At 40.7% G+C, this 25,262-nt stretch overlaps 1 protein-coding gene across 1 annotated transcript in view; it reads left to right on the top strand.

Annotated features, from left to right (window-relative positions):
- GALNT11 (UDP-N-acetyl-alpha-D-galactosamine:polypeptide N-acetylgalactosaminyltransferase 11 (GalNAc-T11)) overlaps window positions 1–22,835 on the top strand; it is a 63,857-nt gene extending 41,022 nt beyond the window's left edge. Inside the window, exons 6-12 of the mRNA XM_006873670.1 lie at window positions 1,751–2,000; window positions 6,909–7,026; window positions 9,438–9,590; window positions 15,066–15,284; window positions 19,954–20,058; window positions 22,233–22,370; window positions 22,634–22,835. Coding sequence (XP_006873732.1) covers window positions 1,751–2,000; window positions 6,909–7,026; window positions 9,438–9,590; window positions 15,066–15,284; window positions 19,954–20,058; window positions 22,233–22,370; window positions 22,634–22,765 — 1,115 coding nt within the window. The 3' untranslated portion in view covers window positions 22,766–22,835. The remainder of the gene's footprint in view (window positions 1–1,750; window positions 2,001–6,908; window positions 7,027–9,437; window positions 9,591–15,065; window positions 15,285–19,953; window positions 20,059–22,232; window positions 22,371–22,633) is intronic.
- Window positions 22,836–25,262: the final 2,427 nt, after the last annotated feature.

Below are 25,262 nucleotides of genomic sequence, written 5' to 3'. Positions count from 1 at the left end.
GGTAAGCACATAGGTTTGAACTGCAAGGTTGGCAATTCCCGTTCACCAGCTGCATCTCAGAAACCCTTTACAGGGTCACTATGAGTTAGAACCCACTCAACGGCACTTAACAACAATTCAAAAGAAGGTGTATGCCGTTGACTAATAAGAACCACCAGGACGAAGAAGGCTGGGAGACTGAGACAGAACTGGTTAGAAACGTAGGCTAGTGAATGGGAATGTGGAGTGGAGTCACATCAGAGTCCATGGTGAGCCCAAGGGGGCAGAGAGGTGCATCACCAGCCTCGTAGGTACTTCCAGACTACAGACCAGAGATGCACAGCTCACTTTGAAGAGAATTGCCATCTTGTAGCAATAATTGATCATTATAATGATGTTTCTGAATCAACAATACAAAATCACTAACAACAAAAAACCAACAGGCTTATTCTGTTTATTCAGGCAGAGAAATGTATTCTGAATATGTACGAGAAGACTTCAAAAAGATGATGGAACAATGGAATTAGAAGATAATGGAATTTGTCCACAAACTTTCTGAAACCCCCTTGTATACTAAATTTATAAATAATTTAAATAATTGTAATAAAAATGTCTACACACAGGTAGTCACTGTGATTGTATAAAAACATCTTGAATCACTCAAAACCTGCCATCCCAAAGAACTGAATTGTTACTGTGGGACCCTGACTCTTTCTAACAGAGAATCTAAATTGTCTCTAGATTTTTCTTGAGTTGTTGTACGTATTATTTGTATATGTTTTTCAATTATATCAGGCGAAATTTTTTGGCTAAACAACTTCCCTTGTTTACACTTTGTAAGAAGCCATGGTTTAATATTGTTTGGTGTTGTTGTTAAGTGCCCTTGAGTCGGTTCTGACTCATAGCCACCCTGTTTCCAAGGGTTTCCAAGGAATAGGGTTTCTGAGGAATAGCTAGTGGGTTTGATTTGCCACCCTTGTTGTTCACAGTCCAGTGCGATCAGACAGCATCACACCAGGAGTTCTATTGTTTCGAGTGTTGTTGTTAAGTGCTGTTGAGTCAGTTCTGACCCATAGTGACCCTGTATAGGGTTTCCAAAGAGCAGCTGGTGAGCTTGAGATGCTGGTCTTATGGCTCAAACCGACTTTCAGTTCAGTGCATTAACCCACAGTGCCACACTAGGGCTCCTGTTGTTTGACTGGTGGTGGCGGTGGTGGTTATGTGTTATGGAGTCAGTTCCGACTCATAGCGACCCTGCATAGGGTTTCCGAGGCTGCAAATCTTTACGGGAGCAGAAAGCCTCATCTTTCTCCCGAGAAATGGCTGGTAGTTTCCACCTGCTGACCGTGAGGTTAGCAGCTGGACTCATACACCCTACTCTACCAGAGCAAAATCTTTACGGGAGCAGAAAGCCTCATCTTTCTCCCGAGAAATGGCTGGTAGTTTCCACCTGCTGACCGTGAGGTTAGCAGCTGGACTCATACACCCTACTCTACCAGAGCAGTGATAAATACATTGTCTGGCTGAATTGGTGGTGGTGGTTTGTTCAGTGCCATCGAGTTGGTTCCTACTCGGAGCGACCCTGGATAGGGTTTCTGAGTCTGTAAATCTTTACAGAAAGAGAAAGCCTCGTCTTTCTCCCACGGAGCAACTGGTGGGCTTGAACTGCTGACCTTGGTAGCAGTCCAGTGCTTAGTCTAATGAGCCACCATGCCCCCTGTTGAATTGGTAGCAGTACCTGAGTTAGACGTCTCTCGTTCTGTCCCTTCAGGAGAAGTCCTGGTTTTCCTCGATAGCCACTGTGAGGTGAATGAGGCATGGCTGCAGCCTTTGCTAGCCGCTGTCCACCAGGACCCTCACACCGTGGTGTGCCCGGTGATCGACATCATCAGTGCCGACACCCTTGTGTACAGCTCGTCTCCTATCGTGCGAGGAGGGTTCAACTGGGGGCTGCACTTTAAATGGGATCTTGTTCCCCTTGCTGAGCTCGGAGGAGTTGAAGGAGCTACTGCACCAATAAAGTAAGGCTTCTCTTTTGTGTTGGAAAAATTCCTGCCGGCAGAGAAAAAATATTTTAAAGGCAATTCCTTTTTCTTTGTAAGGAGCAAAAATCTTGGCTTAATTTGTCATTAAAAGTTCTTGAGCATTTACTAAATTTTACAGTCTGCTGAGTCCTAAGGAAAATAAAGACTTGTGATTAATAAATTGTCCCTGCATTCAAGGACTTAGAACTTAGTGAGGATGGCAAGTAAACACTATCCTGTAGCAGTTATTACAGAGGATACTGTGGGACTAATCCCATATGCTGTGTTTTATGTGCTACGGTTTATTGCTTTGGTAAGTAATTAATCTTTAGTTATTTGCTAGTATGAATCACGCTGTGAAGAACATTTAATATATGATAAGCTTTTTCATGTTGCAGTATAGTTGGCTAATTTTCATTGCTGTGTAGTATTCTGTTATCTGATGATGCTGTAACTGACATCCATTTATGGTTGATGGAATTTCTAGTTTCTGTATTTTACAGATGTTCTTATTCATGGGTTCTTGTTTACAGGAGTGAAATTGCTAGGTTTTAGGGCATGCCTCTCTTGATCTTCTAGAGGTACTGCCAACACATAAAGTGACTAGAAATGTCTTTGACTACTCAGGTAGCCATCTGGCACTTGTAACATCCTTCCATCTGAGCTTGACCCAGAGGTGCTGATACGTAGAGGCCTTGGCCCAGTCCTGGGTGCCTGTTGTGATCTCCCAGCACAGGCCAAATTGTCTTCTGCTCTGTCAGGTTCTGTGGCAGTTCTTCGCTGTACTACTAAAGTCCATGGCAGATACACACAGCCTCCATTGTGTGTGTGTTGTCTCATGCTTACAGCACCTTCTCCACGTTGCCTTGCCTGGCTGTCACTGCCCATCCTCCCTCCCCTGGCTCTGCAGATGGAACATGGGTGGTGTGTTTGCAAGACAGCAGTGCAGCAGTAACAGTCAGATGCAGGGATAAGTTAGGGTGAAACCCAGCTGTCTCACACCCCTTTTCCTTCTTTTCAGGCCCCTCTCCTACCAAGGCAATTTCTAATAGAATTTTAGGAGTTGGTGGTTATGTGCTGTGTCATTTCTATTTTTAGCCTTCTGTTGGTTACTTCCTTAACTCTAGATAATAAGCACATTCCTCCACCATCAACTTTGCTGTTAGGGGCCATTGATCTGTTCCAATTCGTAGCTGCCCTGTGCACAACAGAAAGAAACACTGCCTGGTTCTGCGCCCTCCTCACCAACACTGTCATGTTTGAGTGTATTGTGGCAGCCGCGGTGTGACTCCATCTCATTGGGGTCTTCCTCTTTTTCTCTGACCCTCTACTTTGCCAAGCATGATGTCCTTTTCCAGGAACTGGTCCCTCCTGGTAACATGCCCAAAGTATCTGAGACAAAGTCTCACCATCCTCGCTTTCAAGGGGCATTCTGACTGCACTTCTTTTAAACAAATTTATTTGTTCTTTTGGTAGTCCATGAGACTTACAATATTCTTCGACAACACTATAATTCAAATGCATGCATTTGAAGCCATTGAAAATACCATGGCTTCAGTCAGGCGCACCTTTGTCATCAAAGTAACATCTTTCTTTTGCAGTAGATTTGCCTAATGTAGTACATCATTTGGTTTCTTGACTGCTGTTTCCATGAGTGTTGATTGTGAAACTAGGAAAATGAAATCTTTGACAACTTCAATATTCTTTCTGTTTATCATCACATTTAGACCTCTCTATTTGAAAAATAAGATTTAGCTTTCCTAAGTCACTCCTCAATGGAACACTGTCAGATTTAATGTCAGAAGATAAGCCCCATGGATTGGAAAACATGCAAAATATGACTGTAGAAGAGCTGCCTCCTCAAAGTAGAATGACCCTAATTGATAATATCCATTTGTCTATAAGGAAGACCAAGGAGCCTTGGTAGGTCAGTGGGATATGAGTTGGGCTGCTAACAGCTAGGTCACCTGCTCTGTGGAAGAAAGATTCTGCTCCTGGAATTATTTACAGCCTCGGAAACCCTACACAGGGTCGCTGTGAGTCGGAACTGACTCCAGGGCATAGCACCACCACCACCACCACAAGGAAGAACAGTTAATACCCCTATTATCCAAATTTACCCACTAATCACTAAAGCCAGTAATGATGAAACTGAAGAATTCTACCAACTTCTTCAGTCTGAAATTGATCAAACATGCAATCATGATGCATTGATGATTACTGGTGATTGGAATGTGAAAGTTGAAAACAAAGAGGAAAGATCAGTAGTTGGAAAATATGACCAAAGTAACAGATACTATGCTGGAGATCGCATGATAGAATTTTGCAAGGCCATTGACTTACTCATTGCAAATACCGTTTTCAACATCATAAAGGCAATATTGGTATCAAATGGGCTACATATGTGAGAAGAGATGATTAATATCATCAGCCAAAACAAGGTCAGGGGCAGAATGTGGAACAGACCATCAATTGTTTATATGTAAGTTCAGGCTGAAGCTGGAGAAAATTAAAACAAGTCTATGAGAGTCAAAATGTGACCTTGAATATATCCTACCTGAATTTAGGGACCATCTCAAGAATAGATTTGATGCATTAGACACTAATGACTGAAAACCAGAAGAGGTTGTGGGATGACATCAAGGACATCATACAGGAAGAAAGTAAAAGCTCATTGAAGAGACAAGAAAGAAAGAAAAGGCCAACATGGATGTCAGAAGAGACTCTGAAACTGGCTCTTAAGCTAAGGAAACTGGGAGAAATGAAGAAGTAAAAGAGGTAAACAGAAATTTTCAAAGGTCAACTCAAGAAGAAAAAATCAAGTATTATAATGAAATGTACAAAGACCTAGACTCAGCATTTCTCAAACTAAAAGAAGTGAAGAAGAAATTCTAGACTTGAAATATTGAAGGATATTTTATGTATATATTCTGGTGTGGTGCTGTGGGTTAATGCACTGTAAGGTTAGATTGCACTGCAAGGTTGGTGGTTCAAGCTCACCAGCCGCTCCTTGGAAACTCTACACAGGGCCGCTATGAGTTGGAACCAACTCAATGGCACTCAACAACAACAACAACAATGAACAAAATATTGAATGGTGCAGAAAGTATCAAAAGAATATGGAAGGAATATACAGAGTCACTATACCCCCCCCAAAATTAGTTGATGTCCAAGCGTTTTAAGAAATAGCATATGATCAAGAAGACGAAGTCCAAGTTGCATGGAAGGCTTTGGCAAAACACAAAAGTTCAGAAATTGACATAATGCAAATTGAAATCTTTCAGTAAACTGATAACAGCACTGGAGGCCCTCACTTGTCTATGGCAAGAAATTTGGAAAACATTCTAGTTTGATTCACAGTCACCATTCATGGAAGCAGCAGTGAAGAAATCAAATGATGTGTCACATCAGGCAAACTGCCAAAGACCTTTTTAAAGTGTTCAAGAGCAAAGATATTGATTTGAGAACTCAGGTGCACCTGACCCAAGCCGTGATGTTTTCAGTCACCTCATAAGCATTTGAAAATTGGGAAGTGAATAAGGAAGACTATAGAAGAACTGATGCATTGGATTATGGTGTTGACAAAGAATCTTGCAAGTACCATGGACTGCCAGAAGAACAAACAAATCTTTGTTGAAAGAAGTACAGCCAGAATGACAAGACATCATCTCTCATACTTCAGACATGTTATCAGGAGGGACTCGTTCCTGGAGAAGGATATCATGCTTGGTAAAGTGGAGGGTCAGCAAAAAAGAAGGCGACCCCCCAAAAGATAGATTGGAGCCGTGGCAGCAGCAATGGGCTGAAGTGTAACAACAATCGTGAGGATGGAACTGGACCGGGCAGTGTTTTGTTGTGTTGTGCACAGCTCACTATGAGTCGGAACTGACTAGATGGTAGCTAACAAGAACAACATGGATGCAATTTAGGACACTAGAATTTATGATCGCCTTAATCCAGATTCAGGCAATGAGTGGCTGCAGATTGACTTGACTTGACCCTCTAAGGCTCAGTCTATTTCACATTCCTGTAACTTGACAAGGTTTTTCAACCTTGTCATTATTGACCTTTGGGGCCTGTCTTGTGTATTTTAGAATATTTAGCAGCACTTCTGGCCTTAATTTTTAACATGCTAGTAGCACCTTCTCCCCCAGCTCTGATAGCAGCTACATATGTCTCTGGACATTACCGAATGTCTCCTGTGGGCAGATTTATACCCAGCTGAGAAGCACTTGTTTGAGTCCAACTCAAAGTGTGGGTTTTGTCACACCTCCTCTTGTCAGGCCCCATTGTTGTTGTTGTTAAGTGCTGTCGAATACAGAGTTTCCAAGGAGCAACTGATGGGTTTGAACCGCCTACAGTGTGGTTTGCATTCCAGTGCTGATCCTACAGTATCACACCAAGAGGTCCTAAAGACCATTTTTCAAAATCCCAGTGGCTCTATGAGACTGTCAGAAGGAATTATATAATTCATTTAAGGTAGATTTCTTTCAAACGTGGTTATAATAAAATTGTTTTATTCTCTAAATTTATTTACTTAGAAAAGTAGTCTTTATATGCCAGGTATGTAACATGTATCGCATTGTTGTTGCTGTTAAATGCTGTCAAGCCAGTTCGGATTCTTAGCAACCCTGTATAGAGTGGTTTCTGAAGAGCAGCTGGTGTGTTTGAACGGCTGACCTTGTGGTTCACATTACACAGCTGACCCTGCCACACCAGGAGTCCATTAACAGTATAAAAAATTGACTTATATGGTCCAGCTGATAATATCAGACAAAATATGTTTTCATGATAGTTAATATAGTGCTTATTTGTAATATCCCAAGGCTGCGATGACTTTTTTAAATACCTGTCGGTAAAAGAACTGCCACTTGAATCCGCATAGTAATTGTTTCCCTTTCCTAGGTCACCAACAATGGCTGGAGGATTGTTTGCCATGAACAGACACTATTTCAACGAACTGGGCCAGTACGACAGTGGCATGGATATCTGGGGAGGAGAAAATTTGGAAATATCATTTAGGGTATTTATTTTATATCTTTGTTTTTAATGTTTTATTGTGAACTATGTGATAGTTTACATGGGAGAACATTAGTTTTACATTCATCCTATCGTATTATTTTTTATCTTTTTGGTGTACTTAACTTTGTGAATGGTGGGATATAACCCCCTCCATGGTACTGTGTTTTCAGTAAATTCCCCCTTGCTTGTCTTTGTTGATAGATTATTTTTACTAAATGCCTAACTTTATCATAACCTAAGTATATGGATAATATACATTTAAAATACCAAAAATATATTTAAAAGCTAGAGATTTACTTTACAAGAATTTAGAAGGCATGATTGTAATGAATGTTTGAGTATAATTCAGAAAATGGTAGTTTGAGTTTACCCCAGAGTTTTGATCTTTCCCCGGTTGTCAGTTTTACTGATTCCGCTAGATGTATATAGCCAGGGTGATAAGATTTCCCTGTTTGCCTAAGACCGTCCTGCTTTACAGCTGTTCCCCTGGGGAGTTATTATTAGCTATTTCACTCCCAAAAGTATACCAGTGTCGACATGTAACTTGTCCTGGGAACGGTGGCTCTGTCTTGTGTTTGGCATTACTAGAAGAGCCCTCATGTGGAGAGTCTCAAGGGGACCATGCCAATTCTGGTCTCCATCTAGAACACAGAAAGAGCTGCTGGTGGTGGCTGAGATAATAGAAGAAGTGAAGAAAGATCCAGTCTTGGTGTACCCACCCTTATGAAGCCAAAACTACATACCACCTGATGGTTTCCAGAATCATCCAGAATCTTACATCAAAGAAGTTTTTGGCTCATCTGTTGCTATGAATTGGCAGGACATCACCCTGGAAGATGGTCATCTGAAGTTTAGTCTCTTGGCACACCTAATTTATGACTTGGGCTGTATAGTCCTAACTCGAGGCAGGCTACATCACATGTGCAAAGTCAGAGATGGTCTTGGTTTCTACAATGTCCCTGTTCAGGATAGATCTAAATTTGATGAGTTTATTGCTAGTAATCTGTCTCCCAATTTGAAAATCACATGGAGTTACTGAGTAATTTAGAGGGGGAACATATTGAAATCTCCTCCAGAGATTGAGTCATTAGACCATTTATTTTATTTTTGAAATGCTACCAGAATGTTCTCTAAACTCATTTGTTCTATGGAAAACTGCATTATCTCTTTCTTTTTACCATCGTGAATTGACATATAACACGAATTTTTTTTTTTTTAAAAGAAATTTTTGAATATAAGGTCAAATTTTATTTCTCCAGAGGATACTACATTTACCATATGTGTAAGACTGCTACAAATTCGGACGTGGCCTTAACTTCTTACAGGAATGGAATAGTTCTGGCAAGAAAATGTTTTAATCTTGCTAGGACTCTTAAATCTAAAAAATAGATTAGCTATTTATAAACAAAAAATAAAAGGCTATATTGCTTATAGAAAGTTGTTTCTTTTACTGTGTGCTTTACTCTATGAGTAGATACTGTGCTTTCTATATTCATCTCTTTTGGAATCAAAGAGATTTCTTGGGGTGGGGGGGAGCATACCAGTTTAGATGACCAACTGGCAGCCCATGCGTAGTTTCCTGAATCCTCTATATATACCGGCACCCACAACCTGAGGGGGAAATAAATGCAGCTTGTCTCAATTCCTGAAGGTGGAAACGATGAGAGTCTGAGTAGTGGGATTTGTGGCCCAGGGAACTGTGGGGGGAAGTCTTTGGAATAGGCTGGAAGGAGGCAAGGGAAAGAACTCAAGCCAAGCCTCTTCTTCCTAGCAAATGACCAGTCCCTCCTCGGCTGTTTGAGACAGCATGGCCCTCACTCAGGTAGCACATAAGTCCTGGTGGGTGTTGTATTATATTTTTGAAAAATTTTTGACCTCTGTGTTCTTAAAAGTCAGTTTTTTCTACATAATCTTTAGAATTTTAAAGGTAAAAGGAAGACGTCATTAGTTTAATGTCCTCTTTTTCTAGGAACCCTGAGTCCCACAAAAATTTAAATAACTTTTGTAGAGTAACCCAGATGATGATAGTCAAGGGCAAAAGTTAGATGACATCCAAGATCTAGTGAATCATAATCTAGAATTATTTCTGTATAATGTAAAAAAATTAAACATTTTTAAAGGAAGTTCTTGGATCTGTTAAAGTACCTAAGTGTAGTAGGTACAATGTCAGACACATGGTTATAAATGAGAATTACATTGTTTTAGAATCTAGTTCATTTTCATTCATAAAGACAGATAATTTTTTAAAAGATGACTTCTGACTCTCCTTTGTCTTAATATTTATATGTAGAAAGAAAACATTTTGCAACCTTACATTGGCACCTATCTAATAAATATTAATTTCATGAAAATTTGTCGGTGATTTCACAGTAATATGCAGCAGCTCTTAATTTATGTTTTGCTTCTGACCAGATCTGGATGTGTGGAGGTAAGCTCTTCATCATCCCTTGCTCTAGAGTAGGACACATTTTCCGGAAAAGGCGCCCATATGGGTCTCCTGAAGGGCAGGACACCATGACCCACAACTCCCTGCGGCTGGCCCATGTCTGGCTGGATGAGTACAAGGTGAGATGGAGTTTCTGGTATAAAGCCACTGCCTTGGGGATGATTTTAGCTGCTTTCCTTTTTAGCTTTAAGTTATTTCTGTTTGGTTGCCCTTTTCTTTAGGGCCATCTATTTCTAAGTTTCTTTTCTCTCCTCTTCACCAAGTGCTTATATTGTTTTTAGTGTTAATCTGACTCTTCATTTTCCAAGTGGGAAATGCAGCCAGCAAAAGGAGAAATCCACTCTCCTTGACTTGGCCTATTGAACTTCCTTCTGGGACCAGTCCCATCACTTGCCCTGGTAGGCTGCACATTCAGTATTCCTTCCTGTTTCTCTTCTACCATAGGCAATTTTCCTGGTCTTTATTTTGACAGGTTTATGAGATATAATTCACAAATAATTTTTAGGGCACTTAAAAGAAGTTTTTTTAATGTGAATTATGTGATAGTTTACATGGGAGAACATTAGCTTTACAGTTATCCTATTATATTTCGTTTCATTGCAATGATTACAGTCCCCTCCATGCATCATCAAACAACCAAAGGGTACACCCTGCAAGCCTGCCCCCTGGCCGTCAGCACTCAGCCCCTCTCCCTCCCTGAGTCCAGAGTCCCCAGCCGCTCCATCTCTCCACATCTTCATCTTTCTCTCCATCTCTGGTGTCACTGCTTCTCTTGGTAGGGTCCTGCACTCTGCTCTTCTCCCTTGATGGTCCCAGGGACCTCTACTCCTGGACTGCAAAGTCAACCACTCCCCTCCTTTTGCTACAAAACATCTACCGTTACATTTCCAACGCTCACAGTCAGTCCTGATAGCAATTATTCACTATTGTACCACATGAGTGCTATCCCCATCTCATCAGCCTCACCCCTTCATCAGATTAGATACTACTCAGTGGAAATTCTACCATCCTCTGCACTTTCTGGATCTAAACTCCCTCTTGAAAGCTTGTAGGCCAGTCTCTTCTTGCCTTTGTAGCCCCCCCTATTTTGGGTAGCCAGTGTCTAAGTTGCTCATCCCTGTCGTCTCTGTGTACCGAGGGGGTAGGAACGATCCTCGCTGTACAGATTTTTTCCCTCTTTTGAGCTACTACATCCATAAGTATAGGTCAAGTTCATCAAATTGTAGCGGATTACTCTTTTTTCCCTCCTCTTTGTTCTTCTAGTCAAGTTCTGATCATCCAGCCATTGAAGCCAGGTCAAGTGGGTATTATCTGCAAGTATGGGTGTTCGTGTGCATCTCCCCTCATTTCATATCAGCTGGATGCTTCACTCTCCACGTTAGTCCTCTGTGGCCATATCCCTATCACTGAGCCCAGGAGTCCCCAGGTCTTGCCATACTGCTGGCCAACCAGGTCTCAACTCGGGTTGACAGGAGTCTATTGAATGTGGTCAGGCTTAACTCACTTCATTGTTGTTTTTCCCCCACTTCCCCTTATTGCTGACCAATGTGGTCAGCAGCAAGACCACATGCCTGCTCATGTATTCTCCTTGAGTCTTAGTCTTGGAAGGGGGTTTGCCCTGAGGGGACCCAACCACTTGCCTTGATGGCTCCTGTGCAAACAACTTGCTTGTTCTTGTAGTAGTCAGTCAGACTGCCATTACTGTTTTTTATTTTTCCTGCTGGTCTTTCAAGAAGTATCTTCTGTTCTTTTAGCCACTCCAGGCTGGTTTGCTTATCCTTTCAAGTGGCAGTTTCCCACTTCAGAAGATTCTGGATAGGGTTCAGGATTCCACCTATGGTCTTGTGCAATGCAAAGGCTCTGCAGGAAGCCTCCTTCACTGGGCAAGTTCTAGCCCCATTTTAGGTATTCCAATCAGTTATAGGCTGAAGACAGATTTACAAGTTTTCTATGGTGATGTTTCTGGCTATTCATTTCTCTCCCCATCAAGTGTCTATTTTACATTAGTAGGCAAGGCAAACCAAGATTCAAAAGACAGCCAAAAATCTTAACATTATTTCTTTAGGGTACTTTATATCATCCAGAAAGAAACTCCTTATCACCCTGAAGTCCCCATCTCCTCCAGTCCTAGACAACCACTATGCTGCCTTTTGACTATATACATTTGCCTATTCTGGCATTTCATAGAAATAGAATCATGGAAATATGGTCTTTTTTGTCTGGCATCTTTCACTTGTAGTTGTTAAGTGCTGACCCTGCAGTTCAAACTGACCTTGAGGTGGAGTGCTTATCCTGCTGTGCCACCCCGGGACTCTTTCACTTAGTGCAGTGCTTTCCAGGTTCATCCAGGTCCTAGCATGTGTCAGTATTTCATTTCTTTATTGCTGAATGATACTCCATTGTATATACTGCATTCTGTTTACCTGTTCATCAGTTTATGAACATTGAGGACAATTTCCACTTTTTGACTATTGTGAATAATGCTGCTGTGAACATTCTTATCCAGTTATTTGTTGGGCAAACACTTATTGAGTACCTACTAGATGCCAGACTCTGTGTTAGGTTTTTGAGGATACAAAAGGAATAAAGGAATGCACAGTAATTTTGAACAGAGACTCTTTAGAGCACTGGTAGAGGTGGCAGTGTACCGTAGAGTCGGTTCTGACTCATAACAGCCCTTTGTAGGGTTTCTGGGGCTGTAAATCTTTACTGGAGCAGAAAGCCTCATCTTTCTCCCATGGAACGCTGGTAGTTTCAAATCGCTGACCTTGAGGTTAGCAGCCCGACTGGTAACCACACTACCAGAGCTGCTTCATAGCAGTACAACATTGTTCCTCTCCTCCATTCTTCCTTCTACTCGACTATGAACTCACTGAGGTCCCTTTCCAAGCTAACCACCTAGAAAGATCACTGTCAGATGTGTTCCATAGACTCATGTAGTCTGTCTTTTAACATGTACTTCTGTAACAAAAATACCCTAAGTGGGTAACGTTCAAAAAACCTAAATTTATATTCTTACAGTTCAGAAGGGAGAAGCCTGAATTCTAAGGGAAGGGCCTTTCTTGGCTATTTCAGCATCTAGAGCCTTGTTGTGGCGCTATAGGGTAAACACTGGACCAGTAACTGTCAGCTTGGCAGTTCACACATATCAGCCGCTCGCAGAAACCCTGCACAGGATTGCTATGAGTTGGAACCGACACGACGGCACACAACAACAAGAACTGGTAATCCTTGGAGTTCCTTGGCCTGTAAACTGTGTGCTTCCATTGGCTTCAGATAGCATCAGTGCCCTCTCGGTGGGCTCACTCGTTTCCATGCCCACCTTGCTCCTCATATCAGTGGGCAGTGGTTGTGTGTAGAATGCCCCCTTTACTGTTATAACCGCTTTAACATAACAAAATCCCATTTCCAGTTAGGGTTATATCCACAAGTATGGTGATGGTGGTTATGTGCCGTGGAGTTGGTTCCAACTCACAGCGACCCTGCACAGGGTTTCCGAAGCTGTAAATCTTTACGGGAGCAGAAAGCCTCATGTTTCTCCCGTGGAACAGCTGATAGTTTCGAACTGCTGACCTTGCGGTTCACAGCCTGATTCGTAATCACTACACTATATGAACCATGATTCCAACACATATTTTAGGTGAACACAATTCAAGCCATAACAAGGTCCCAGAGACCTTTGCAAAATCAAAGCTATGTCTACCATTTTTGTTGCGTTGTTTGTTAAGTGCCGGCAAGTCAATCCCAACTTATAGGGAACCCTGTATAGGGTTTCTGAAGAGCAGCTGTTGGTTTGGTTTGAACCACCAACCTTGCATTAGCAGCCCAGTGTGCTTATCCTACAGTGCCACATCAGGACTCCATTTCTACAGTTAGATCAATGCATTGTTTGCCTTTTTCGCTGTGTTGGCATTGGAATGATGGTTCAAAACAATGGATGCCATGGTGTAAACCAAGACAGTGACACCAAACTCGAATTATTACACCCTCTGCCATGCACACAGACACTAAAGGGGCAGCTTTATTCTGAATGTCACTGATGAAACAGTACAAATGATTCATTGCCTTAAGTCTGAGCCCTGAGTGCATGTTTTTAATAGTCTGTGTGACAAATTGGTAAATGAACAAAAGCATTTTTGTTGTATACTGAAGTATCATGGTTGGTTCAAGGAAAAATGCATATGGGGCTGTTTGAGTTCTGATTTAAACTAGCTACTTTTCTGTAGGAAGACTCTTTTTTTAAAAATATAACTTTGGTGTTGTTAATATACAACAGAGCACACACTAACTGCACAGTTTGTGCGTGTATAATCAGTGAGATTGATGAGTGTCTTCAGCTGGGCAGCCATTCGCACCTTCCTATTTGGAACTGTTTGTCCCCCTCAACTTGCCATCTAACCTCCAGTTGCTCCAAGTCGAAGGAAAACATAATTTCCTAATTACACTAGACAATTGGTTGATTTCAAAGACTTCAGGGAATAGTTTTGGTTTAAGATCCGATCTCTCGGAACACTCTTTTGATGTAAAAGAATGACTGACTCACAGACTATGGTTATTTATATTTGGGTAAATCTTTCATGTTAAAGAAATGACAGTGTTCGTTGCAAATAATAAAATATCCAAACTTTAGAGTGGAAATTAGAATTTTGGAAAATTTGTATCTACCACTATGAGTTTAGAGTCCCTGGTGTGGCACTATAGGATAAGCACTAGACTGCTAACCACAAAGTCAATCTTTCAAACCCACCAGCTGCTCCTTGGAAACCCTATACAGGGTCGCTGTAAGTTTGAACCAATTCGACAGCACTTAACAACAACGTAACAGCCATGAGCTTGGAAGCTTCCTAATGTTAGGTGTCATCAGGTTGGTTCCAACTTGTAGTGAGCCTGTATACAACGGAACAGAACACTGTCCAATCCCATGCCATGCGCACAATCGTTGCTATGTTTAAGCCCCTTCATTGCAGCCACTGTGTCAATCCATTTCAGTGAGGGGCTTCCTCTTTTTCACTGACTCTTTACTTTACCAAGCATGATGTCTTTCTCTAGGGACTGGTCTCTCCTGACAACATGTCCAAAGTAAGTGAGATGAAGTCTTACTATCCTTACTTCTAAAGCCGTACTTCTTCTAAGACAGATTGGTTCGTTCTTCTGGCAGAATATTCAATAATCTTCTCCAACACCAGAATTCAAAGGCTTCAGTTCTTCGGTCTTCCTTGTTCATTGCCCAGCTGTCACATGCATACGAGGCCACTGAAAATATCAAAAAAAATTAGGTCAGGGATACCTTAGTCCTCAGAGTGAACTCTTTGTTTATTTTTAACACTTTAAAGTAGTCTTTTTCAGCAGATTTGCAAAATGTGATTTCTTGACTCTTGTTACCATGCCTTGATGAAAACTTCCTAATACTGAGAAAATCTTCATTGACATTCTGTTTCCTGTTTTCAAGAAAACATCCGCATGAAACATAACTTGATCATAATCCATTGTTTTTATTTGTTCTTTGAACCTGACATATAACTGCTTAATACTCATTCCTAACAAAGTGTCCATTCTCTTTCCTTTTTTTTGTTTTCTTTTCTGTTTGAACTCAGGAGCAGTATTTCTCCTTAAGACCTGATCTGAAGACTCGAAGCTATGGGAATATTAGTGAGCGTGTTGAATTGAGGAGGAAGTTGGGCTGTAAATCATTTAAATGGTATTTGGATAATATTTACCCAGAGATGCAGATATCTGGGCCCAATGCCAAACCACAGCAACCCATTTTCATTAATAGAGGGCCCAAACGCCCCAAAGTTCTTCAACGTGGGAGGGTAAGAAAGTAATCTTATCAAAATGTTTCTTAAAACTTATATGAAATGCTTTGAGATGCTCATAAGCTATAACAAGTGACATTTTAGACGTTTTAAGGCTATACTCTATTATGCCCGGGGAGTGTGGTGGCTCTGAGGACGAGCTCTAAACTTTGAGCCAGGCTCGAGCCCACCAGCCATTCCATGAGAGAAAGATGAGGCTCTCTGTCCCTGCAAAGATTTACAACCTTGGAAACCCTATACAGGGTTGCTGTGAGTCAGAACCAACTTGACATCACATAACAACAGCATAGTGCACCCTATATTACATTCTTTTTATGGGAGTTTCCTCTACACAGATTACTTAGAAATGTTAATGTATTGGATGTTAATATTACAATTCTTTATGTTTTAAAGGAAGCACAACTTCTATAAAGATAAGTTATATGGCAGCTTCTAAGAGAGTCAATGGCAGTGGTGGTGTCACCAAGGCAGTTCCGACTCACAATAACTACAGGGTTTCTGAGGCTCTGAATCTTTATGGGAACAGAAAGCCTCATGTTTCTCCAAGAAAGCGACTGGTAGATTCAAAGTACTGACCTTGAGATTAGCAGACCAGCTCATAACCCACCATGCTACCAGGGAGTTCTGGTGTGGTGCTGTAGGATGAGCACTCGACCGCAAGGTCAGTTTGAAACGCAAGATGGTTTACCAGCAGCTCTTTGGAAACTCTATACAAGGTCTCTATGACAACAACAACAACAGGGCTCCTTAAGAGAGTAAATGTTGTTGTTGTTAAGTGCCGTCAAATCATCCCTACTAATAAATAAGAAATTTGGAAGACAACTACTTGGCAACTGACTGGAAGAGATCTGTATTTGTGCCTGTTCCAAAGAGAGGTGACCCAGCGGAATGCAGAAATCATTGGACAAAATCATTGATAGCCCAGGTGAGTAAAGTTTTACTAAAGGTAATACAGAAATGGCTGCAAGCATACATTGACAGAAAACTTCCAGAGGTTCAAGCTGGTTTTAGAAGAGGCCATGGAACGAGGGGTATCTCTGCTGACATCAGATGGATCTTGGCTGAAAGCAGAGAATACCAGAAAGATGCTTACCTGTGCTTTATTGACTGCTCAAAGGCTTTCGATTGTGTGGATCATGACAAGCTATGGACAATGTTGCAAAGTATGAGTATTCCAGAACACTTAATTGTGCTCATAAGGAACCTGTACGTGGACCAAGGCAGTTGTTCAAATAGAACTAGGGAACACCAAATGGTTTTAAATTAGGAAAAGTGTATGTCAGGGTTGTATTCTTTCACCATACTTGTTCAACGTGTATTCTGAAAAAATCAGAGAAACTGGATTATATGAAGAAAAAGGTGGCATCAAGATTGGAGGAAGATTCATTAACAACCTGTGATATGCAGATGATAAAACCTTGCTTACTGAAAACCAAGAGGACTTAAAATACTTGCTGATGAAGATCAAAGACCACAACCTTTGGTATGGATTGTACCTCAATGTAAAGAAAACCTGGACCATTAAATAAAATCCATATAAATGGAGAAAAGACTGAAGTTGTCATTGACTTCATTTTGCTTGGATCAACCATCAACACTCATGCAAGCAGCAGTCAAGAAATCAAACGACGTATTACATTAGGCAAATCTGCTGCACAAGACCTCTTCAAAGTGTTGAAGAGCAAAGATGTCCATTTGAGGACTAATGTGCACCTGACCCAAGCCCCATGGTATTTTCTATAATGTCATATGCATGCGAAAGCTGGACAGTGAATAAGGAAGACCGTATAAGAATTGATGCCTTTGAGTTACAGTGTTGGAGGAGAATATTGAAAGTACCATGGATTGCCAAAAGAACAAATAGATCTGTGTTGGATAAGTTACAGCCAGAGTGCTCCTTGGAGACCAGAATGGCCAGACTTTGTCTTTCATATTTCGAACATATTGTCAGGAGGGACCAGTCACTGGAGAAGAATATTGTGTTTGATAAAGTTGAGGGTTGAAGAAAAAGAGGAAGAACTCCAATGAGATAGATTGCCACAGTGGCAACCACAACAACATAGGGTTTCCGAGGAGCAGCTTGTAGGTTTGAACTGTAGGCTTGGTGGTTCGCAGTCCAGTGCTGATCCTACAGCGCCACATCAGAAGTTCAAGAGAATAAACAGACACGTGAATAGTCACATAAATTCATATTTTCCCCACTATTCCAAACTGAAGTGTTCTAAGAAACCTTCCACAGCCTAAAAGGCATAAAGCAAAGAAGTAATTATAATTACCATTCATTTATACAGGAAAAATTTTTTAGCATTCCCAAACCCCAAAATAACTTACCATACCAAATGACATATAAAACTTGACATGACACTAACATACAGTGCCACGGAACCACTTCAAAGCTATGATGACTGGATGCAGAGATACTGGCTTTAGTTCCTGTGGAAGGAGCTACACGACATGACTTTTGCGGCTCAGTGCGCTGCAAAAGAAACACCAAAGGCACTTTTTTTGGTAAAAGCAAAAATATTTTCAGACTTCTTTACATTAGTGAAAACAGGTACTTATGTAGGTCTCTCATAAAAGTGAAGTGGCATAAAGCAAACTACTGAAAATTGGGGAATAGCTATAAAGAACACACAAAAGTAAGTGAAGTGGAGATATAAAGTTAGACTGTTGTTGATAGGTGCTGTCAAATTGGTTCTGACTGATAGTGACCCCACACAACAGAACGAAACACTGCCTGGGCCTGGGCCTGGGCCATCCTCACAATTGTTGTTAGTTTGAGCCCGCTGCTGCCGCCACTGTGCCAGTCCATCTCGTTGAGGGTCTTCCTCTGTGACGCTGAAAGTACGAGAGACGAAATCTCACCATCCTTGCTTCTAAGGATGTACTGCTTGCAAAAACACATTTGTTTCGTATTCTGGCAGACTGTGGTACTTTCAATATTCTTCTCCAGCACCATAACTCAAATGCTTCAATTCTTCTATGATCTTCCTTATTCACTGCCCACATTTCACATGTCTATGAGGAAACTGAAAATACTATGGCTTGGGTCAGGCACATTTTAGTCCTCAAACTGACATCTTTGCTCTTGAACACTTCATAGAGATCTTGAGCAACAGAGTTGTCTAATGCAATATGACTGGATATCCCAAATTCCTGGCAACCCTCCGATCTGGTCAGGAAGCACATTGACAAACCACGTTTGTCTTTTTACATGTCTCTCCTTTGTTTCTAATAAAATTCCTTTCCTGCTTTATCATGACACCTCTATTTTAGAGCTTTTAGCTATGAAAACATCTTTTTCTTGATTTATTTCAGACTTGCCTTCAGACAGTTAAGGGTAAATATCATTGCCACCCTGTTTTCCCTTTTATGCAACAAAGAAGACCCTTCTTCCAGGGTTCTTGACCTGGAGAAAGGAAGGAAGAATTCAGCTGAGAGTTTTCACCTTCCTGGTCACTGTACTTTGTAAGATTAAAATTCAAGATGTTTATTATTAGGTGTTTTCTTGTTAACTAGCAATAATTCCAGTGTATGTCCAATTGGAATCCCTTTATTTCTTATTTCTTCCCTACACCTCTAATCTCATTTAGCACTTAAGCGAATCCTTTTACTCGCATTAGATTCCCTTCTGCCCTTTGCTTTGCCCTCGCTTTTCTGTTTTGTAGTGTTTTCCCCTCTCCTTTTGAACTTTACCTGTTGAAATTCTGTCACTACATTTCTGTTTTGTTACTCAGCTCAACTTAATTTTTGTCTCCTTTTACCACCACGCTGCCGTCATTAGTTTACGTAATTGTTAGGATTATTATCTATGCTGACATTTACTCATTTATTTATCCAACGAGTTGTTGTTGAAATGCCTGCTGCATACCAGGCTATCTATGTGCTAGAGACACAGCTGTTAGTAAATATACTGTCCCAAGGTTCGGTCACAGAAATTAACTATGTAAGTCCAAAAATTGCAGTGGTGACAAATGCTGTTTCTAGAATAGTCTGACAATATAACAAGAAAATACTTAATAATAAACATTTTGATGAACTTTTTTTAAGTCTGCACATAGCCCTGATTTAACATTGCAATTAATTTTGCCCTCTCTTTATTTTGTTTGCCCTTGTTTATACTTTCTGTTCATATTCCTTGCTTTGATTTGAAGGTCTTTAGTGCAGGAATGAAGTTTTCATCCCACACTAGGCTAGTCAGCTGGTACCTTTCGGTGGAGTTTCTGTTGACTCTGCTCACTGCATGTAGATGATATAAACTTGCCTATAAGCTGACAGCAACTACCTGCATCTTCCCATGTACTGAAGTTAGAACTTATGGATAAAAATTATGAACCTTGGCATTCATACCTATGGGAAGCGCAACAGCTGTGTGGGATAAGCACTGGACCTCGAAGCACAAAGTTGGCAGTTTGAACCCACCAACAGCTCCACGGGAGAAAGACAAGGATTCCTGCTTCCGCAAAGATTTACAGCCTTGGAAACCCTCGATAGGGTCGTTTTGAGTTGGAACCAACTCAATGACACTTTAACAGCAACATCCATACCTATAGACTAATGTGTTCATAATTCATTCAAACCCTTCTCTTTAGGCATTCTAAGGCTTCTTCTGACATCACTATTTCTCTGCATTCCAAGTTATCAAGAGTGCTTTCTCCTTTTGCAGCTCTATCACCTCCAGACCAACAAATGTCTGGTGGCTCAGGGCCGCCCCAGTCAGAAAGGAGGCCTGGTGGTACTGAAGGCATGTGACTACGGTGACCCGAATCAGGTGCGTGCCATCTGCGGCTCAGGGAATTGTTCAGGAGCTAAGGAGATGAAGATATTTAATACCCTGACTCCTCTACAGTTACCAATTTTAAGTTGGGAATGGCCCTAGAGATCAACATAACTATTTTGCTTCCTTGTAGAGGCCTCAGACTTCTGTGCATTGTCTGTTCATTTTGTAGAGCACTGTATATGCTTTCCATTGTTACTGAGAGAGGAAGTCCAGTGGAACTTACAGCCTGGGGAGACCTGTTGAAAATGGCAAAGGAAGTGTGTCTTGTTCCTGGACAGGAGCATCAAATCTGCATTTGAGGAATCCCAAGATCTTTCGTAGACTTTTCTCTGAAATCAAAGGAAACCACAACAGAAATTTAGTTCATGTTATTCACAATATTTAATCTCAGTGTATTGTATCTTCTCAGTGACCTTAATATTCCAAATGATCTTAAAAATGAGCAAAAACTTACGTCAATGTGGAACTTTAATTTCATAAGGAAGGAAGGTTCACTTTCATTTTAGTGATGGGTTTGTTTAGCTTAAGAATGAAAAAAAAAAACACTTGGGGGTTTGGGTGGAAAGAGCATGAACTTTGACATTTCATGTAGCATCTTTGTGGTCTTGGGAGACTTCACACACTTAGTGGTGTGTATATCACTACGGCAGTAAAGAAATGTTGTTGTTGTTGTTAAGTGCCATCGAGTCGGTTCCGACCCATAGCGACCCTGTACAGGGTTTCCAAGGGTGTAAATCTTTACGGGAGTAGAAAGCCTCATCTTTCTCCCGCGGAGCGGCTGGTAGTTTCGAACCGCTGACCTTATGGTTCGCAGCCCGATTCGTAACCACTACGCTACCAGATGAAAATGTGGTTTAAAAAAGGATTTTTGTACCATTTGTGGGTAGGAAAGTAGTTGGGCGATGTCAGTCCCAACCTTCCCCCTTGAGCCTGCTTTTTGTTCCCTAAACTCAAACAGCATTTCAGAGGAACATGATTTGAGTCCTTCGAGGATGCTACAACTACCATTTTGCCATGGTGGTAATCAGAGTGTGAGATTCTTCAGGGAAGAATTAGAGAGACAGAAACACTACCTTTAGGAATGTATAGACCTAGATGGAGAATATGTCAAAAGTCAATAGCTTCCTATTTTTATAATTTTGTGTAATAAGCGATTCTTTGATTTTGTAGCAATACTTTTTTACTTACCCTCGTGTTCATGTGAGATAGCATCATCTCTCTTGGACCTTAGGTATTAGAAGCAATGAGAATGAGTAACATAATTCATGGAAGAACACGTACTTCTTTTAGGGTTAATGATAGTTGTTGTTGTTGTTCTTATGTGCCGTCAAGTTGGTTCCGACCCATAGTGACCCTGAACAGGGTTTCTGAGGCTGTAAATCTTTACAGGAGCAGAAAGCCTCATCTTTCTCCCGTGGAACAACTGGTAGTTTCGAACTGCTGACCTTAAGGTCCGCAGCCTGATTTGTAACCACTATGCTTCCAGAGCAACCCTTTTTGATAGTAGATGTTGGAAAATAAGTTATCACAATTGTGCACTTCAGTGGGAGGAGGCCTTTGCTTCTCAAAATCCTCACAGAGGTCTTCAGAAGACAATCCATTAGCAAGGCTATGGAAAAACCTGCTTCTGGGCAGTCAAGGTGGAAGTCATACATCTCATCTCATTGCATTTGGTGTTATGATCTGGGATTAGAGTGTGGCACTCCGTGATGTAACAAACTAAATGCCCCATAAACAACAGGTGAAAGAAATATGAAACCTTGTGTGTTTTTCATCTAAAGAAGGCAAATAAACATCCTTGTTGGATTCCTCTCTTAACTTGGTATAGGAATGAAGAGAATTACCTACTTGTGGAATTCTAGAATTAGAAAAGATGTACAATTTAATTCAGTTAACAGTTAAATTCAGTTTAATAGGTTAAATTCAATTTAGAAACTCCAACCACTGCTTAGGTAGTTCCTTGACTAGGTCCATACTTTCTCCTGTGATAATACACTCAATTTTCCAATCACTGAATTGGAACCTACCTACAGGTAACTCTTGTCCATAGTATGCTTCCATTTTATGAGATCCTAGAGTGCCAGTTCATTTGTTTTCTACTATATTTGAAGTCCTGAGTTTCTGTATTTAAGGCAAAACTTAGGTTTTGATCTATTTTTCTCTAGGTTTGGGTTTATAATGAAGAGCATGAATTGGTTTTAAATAATCTCCTCTGCCTGGATATGTCAGAAACTCGCTCATCAGACCCACCAAGACTCATGAAGTGTCATGGGTCAGGAGGATCCCAGCAGTGGACCTTTGGGGTGAGAAGCTTGCTTAGTGGGGTTGGGAGAATGGGAGGGACAGCGAAGGCTGAACGAGGGTGTAGTACCCCTTCAACTCAGAGAGGAGCTGTAGTTTACCACCTTGTAGGGGTCTTCTTAGATGCTCCAGTTCTCTTCTTGATTTCTATATTTTCATTACCGTGTTCTGACAGTATAATTTTTAAGTAAAAGCAAATATCTGGTGGGTTTTTTTTTTTTTTTTTTTTGCTATTTTTTTTTTTTTTTTAAACTTTCTCTCACAGAAGAATAATCGGCTGTACCAGGTGTCGGTTGGACAATGCCTGAAAGTGATTGATCCTCTGAGTCAGAAAGGCTATGTTGCTATGGCAATCTGTGATGGCTCCTCCTTACAACAGTGGCATTTAGAAGGTTAAGATGGACCTCTCACTGGAATGGTGTGATTTATTAGGCTTTGCACCTCCTCTGAAAAATGTGATGCTTTAGACAGAATGTTGCTGGTACAGGGAAACCCTGAACTGATTTCCTGATTGGATAGGACTATCTGGAAAAGCATGAGCGTTTTCCTGTCCTCCTGTGGAGCTGCCTGTGAAGATGAGCAGAGGCAAGACAACAGTTTACTAAGGGGTTGGAGCATCATGTGACCATCAGTAGATACAGAAGTACATTTCACCAAGACATTAATGTTGTTTCTGAGCTCTCTTAAGGAATTTCTTGCTTACAGAGGGAAAACAATGCAATTTTAACTCAGAAGACTTGGTTTTGTACAAAAGGAGAAAATCCAGGAAACAGGCACTTCTGCTCGAATCCATGTGTGCTTCCTATTAACCCCTTTTAATGATGGACTGGTTTCTTTCTGATCAGGAACTTGTCATGATTGCCTTTCTTAGAAGACCTCATAGGAGATACCTAGTTACTTTCTCCTCTTATCATTGGTTTAATGTGTTCTAATTTTTTTTTTTTTAACTGAGTCTACATTACTTTTAACTTCAGAGGCATCATTTAAGAAGCAATTAACTATTATAAATTATTTTGGATGAATGCTGATAGTAACTACATTTAAAATAAAGAATTCTTTTGATTATTTACTTAGGATTTTTGTCTTTTTTATTCTTTGTATTGGGATCTCTGGTCTGAGTTGTTCCGTGTGTATGATACGTGAGCGTATTCTTTTCTTAAATTAAAAAAAGAAAGAAATCTTTGATTAAAAATGAAATTATTTTAAAAAAGAAATAATTCTTTTCAGCTTACTTGATGAACCAATAAGCTACCTGGTAACTTCCACCTTTATAGCTTCTTAACTTGAACTATATGCATTTGAAGCTGAAGTTACATAAATTTTGACATTTTATATGAAAATTGCCTGTGAAGTTTATAGATAGTTAATTAAATAGGCCGGTTGATACACAGGACAAGATATCAGATACTCGTACCCATTGGACATAGCTTGTATGGCTTGCTGACCAGAACTTGGTCAGAAGATAAAGAAGTTGGATACAGGGAGCAAGCATAAATTGCTACAACTTGATGAGCTTGACCTTTGTTTACAGATGCAGTTGCCCACATTTCCAACAGAAAGGAAAGGTTTCTATGTAACAAGGATCAAGCTTGCCACCTCAGTACAGTGGGTTGATAGGAATGGGCAACTTAGACTTTGGCTATCAAAATTGGGGGCTTAAGAAAGACACAATGGGGCTGGTTTACAAGCTTTCATGAAGGTGCTTAGGGTCAGATCATCAGAATGAGGGCGGAAGATCGAATCCCCACTGAATAGTTTTCCTCTTGTCCAGAAGGGTCTGGTGATGACGGGGATAGGATTTTATGATTCAATTGTGAGTAACTGTTATGAAGGACTTACGGCGACTGTCACAACAGTAAATATAGAAAAGGTAGAACTAAAGGCGGGGAGCAGTTAATCTGTCATTTCAGGATCAGAGGACCCTAGGACCATCAGGAAGGAAGAGTAAGACAGGAGCAAGGGATCCTAACCAGAAAAGCAGCCAACTACAGAGATAGTGGCAGAGGTGATGGCATAGAGAGAGAGAGAGAGCAGCTGAGGACTATATGCCCATGGACTGAGAAAGGCAGCGTGCCTGTGGACAGGAGGCTGGCCTGCAAAATGTGCCCTTTGGACATTTAACTGAACATATATTTTCAACGTGGTATATGTACATCAAAAAAATAATAATAAGGGGTAATAGAGGTAAATACTGTTAGCTGATGGTGCATGGAGGAGATTGTAAGCATTGCAATGATTCATTGAGAGTAAAACTGATGATTTGCCCTGTAAACCTTCACTCAATTCACAATAAAAGCTTTTTAAAAATAACCCTATGGAGCACAGTTCTACTCTGATACACATGGGGTCACCATGAGGCAGCATCAATATATATCAGATACTTTAATGAGAGAAATTTGGAATTATTTGCATATAGAAGTCAATAAATTATAATAGCCACTAAAATAACCCTAAGTTTTATTTAATAAATCAACAAAGGGGATAAAATGTAATCTTAAAAAAAGAACACAGGTAAAGGAAATCGAGAATTGTTGTTAGGTGCTCTTAAGCTGGTTCTGACTTATACTGACCTCACGTGACAGAACTGCCCCATAGGATTTTTCCACATCATAATTTTGACGACAGTAGATTGCTAGATCTTTCTCTCCCAAAGCCCATGAGTGAGTTTGAACTACCAGCTTTTCAGTTAGTAACTGAGCACTTAACCATCATACCACCAGAAATCTTTGAAATTAAGAATGTATGGTACTGAGAGAACAAACAAGATGGCGGATTGGGTGGAAGTGCAGTAAGGGGATCCGTCAGCAACAACACAGAATACAGGACCAAGCAGGCTCAGGGGATGGTACCAGAACTCTGAACCACATATAAAGGAATATTTAGAAGGTTGGAAG

The sequence above is a fragment of the Chrysochloris asiatica genome, unplaced genomic scaffold, assembly GCF_000296735.1.
Source record: "Chrysochloris asiatica unplaced genomic scaffold, ChrAsi1.0 scaffold00249, whole genome shotgun sequence".
Taxonomy (NCBI): domain Eukaryota; kingdom Metazoa; phylum Chordata; class Mammalia; order Afrosoricida; family Chrysochloridae; genus Chrysochloris; species Chrysochloris asiatica.
This window is presented reverse-complemented; position numbering and strand designations above follow the sequence as displayed.